General features: G+C 43.1%; 1 protein-coding gene across 1 annotated transcript in view; it reads left to right on the forward strand.

Moving 5' to 3' along the window:
- Window positions 1-868, forward strand: part of GPR158 (G protein-coupled receptor 158) — a 318,792-nt gene extending 317,924 nt beyond the window's left edge. The window contains 1 exon segment of the mRNA XM_006907013.2: window positions 1-868. This exon segment is cut by the window's left edge and continues 13 nt beyond it. Within this exon segment, the coding sequence (XP_006907075.2) occupies window positions 1-868 (868 nt within the window).
- Window positions 869-1,716: the final 848 nt, after the last annotated feature.

A 1,716-nucleotide genomic window follows, 5' to 3' on the forward strand; every position in this document is an offset into this window, starting at 1 on the left:
GAGCGTGCGATCCCAGAGACACCTCCCAAAAGATAAAGAGACAAACAGAAAATACTCAAATTCGGATAATGCAGAGACTAAAGACTGTGCTCCCCCAAACTCCGGTCATTTGGAAGAGCCAAGAAAACCTCAGAAATCTGGGATTATGAAGCAACAAAGGGCCAACCCCGCCACTGCCGGTTGTGACATGAGCCCAAGCACCACCCAGATGAAGGACAACTTTGACATTGGGGAAGTGTGCCCTTGGGAGATTTATGACCTGACGCCTGGTCCTGTGCCTTCAGAACCAAAAGTTCAAAAGCACGTATCTATTGCGGCTTCTGAAATGGAGAAGAACACCTCTTTTTCCTTAAAGGAGAAATCTCATCACAAGCCCAAGGCCGCTGAACTATGTCAGCAGTCTAATCAAAAGGGCGTAGACAAGGCTGCGGTCTGCCCTTGGGAGAGCCAAGGTCAGTCCCTTTTTGAAGATGAGAAGCATTGGATTTCCAAGACTCAGGTTCCCCCATCGAGAGCAAAAGAGGAGAGTGGCAGTCAGCATTATGCAGCCAATGCGTGTGCTGGGCAGTATGGAGAACTGCCTCCAAAAGTCGTAGCATCAAAAATAGAGAATGAAAATCTCAACCCAATAGGAGACCAGGAAAAAAAGACATCTTCCTCCGAAGAAAATGGGCCTGGCTCCTATAACCCAAGTACCAACTTCCAGCAACCTCTAACACCGCGAGCTGAGGTGTGTCCGTGGGAGTTCGAGACCCCAGGTGAACCAAATGCTGAAAGAAACGTAGCTTTACCTGCCTCGTCTGCTTTAAGTGCAAATATGATAGCAGGGCCTCGGAAATAAGAGGTCTGGGACACTTTTAAACTGTAATATCCCCAGAAAGAAAAGGAGAAGGAAGAAACTCTAAATTCGATGTGAGACAGAAGGAATAAGGATCAGAAATCCCCAAGGAGTATTTGTCAGTCAGGGGAACTGTGGAAGGCATGGGCGGACGACTAAGGAGGGCGGAGCGGCGTCATCGCAGACAAGTCACACTAGCCAAAAAGTCGTTCCCCTGGTGACACTAGGAAAATCTTTACATTTCAGCATGTTTAGAGAAAGTAGCCCTTATCTGCCCTCGATCAATATTTGCCCATGGGACTTTGACGACCTTAAGCGAGGTAAGCCAGAAGACACAGGAGAGGTACGAGATTTGCAAAGAAGATAGAGACGAATGTGACCGAAATTCTGGGTAGCTGACTGAAAAGAACTTACTTTACCTATTTAACCTTGATAGCACTGCTAACTTAATGCATCCCCCAGATACCTTTTATATTAACGATTGCTCTCATTTTCTTATAAATGTATGTTTCAGTACATTGTTGTGTCTCATATTCAAGCATTCCAGATTGTATAATTTTTGCAAATAACTTTGATATTATGTGACACAACACATTTATGCAATCTGCAGCTACTCAATTGCTATTGCAACTTACAGAATACCTGCTGTCTGTCAACTTTAGTTGATTCTTAAAATACAGTAAGTTTTCTCTGGCTTGGGAAGTCATAACTGTTAATGACAAAATCTTTTAGTTTGGGCTGTGATTTATATATTGCGAATTTAGATTAACTTTTATTTTACATCATGGTTTGTTATACTGTCTTAATCAGGTTTTTTTCATACAAGTTGAGTTACTTGTTTTGCACTTGGTGTTAGGACTCAGAAGCTTTATTAATAT

This window comes from Pteropus alecto, unplaced genomic scaffold, assembly GCF_000325575.1.
Source record: "Pteropus alecto unplaced genomic scaffold, ASM32557v1 scaffold11, whole genome shotgun sequence".
Lineage (NCBI taxonomy): Eukaryota > Metazoa > Chordata > Mammalia > Chiroptera > Pteropodidae > Pteropus > Pteropus alecto.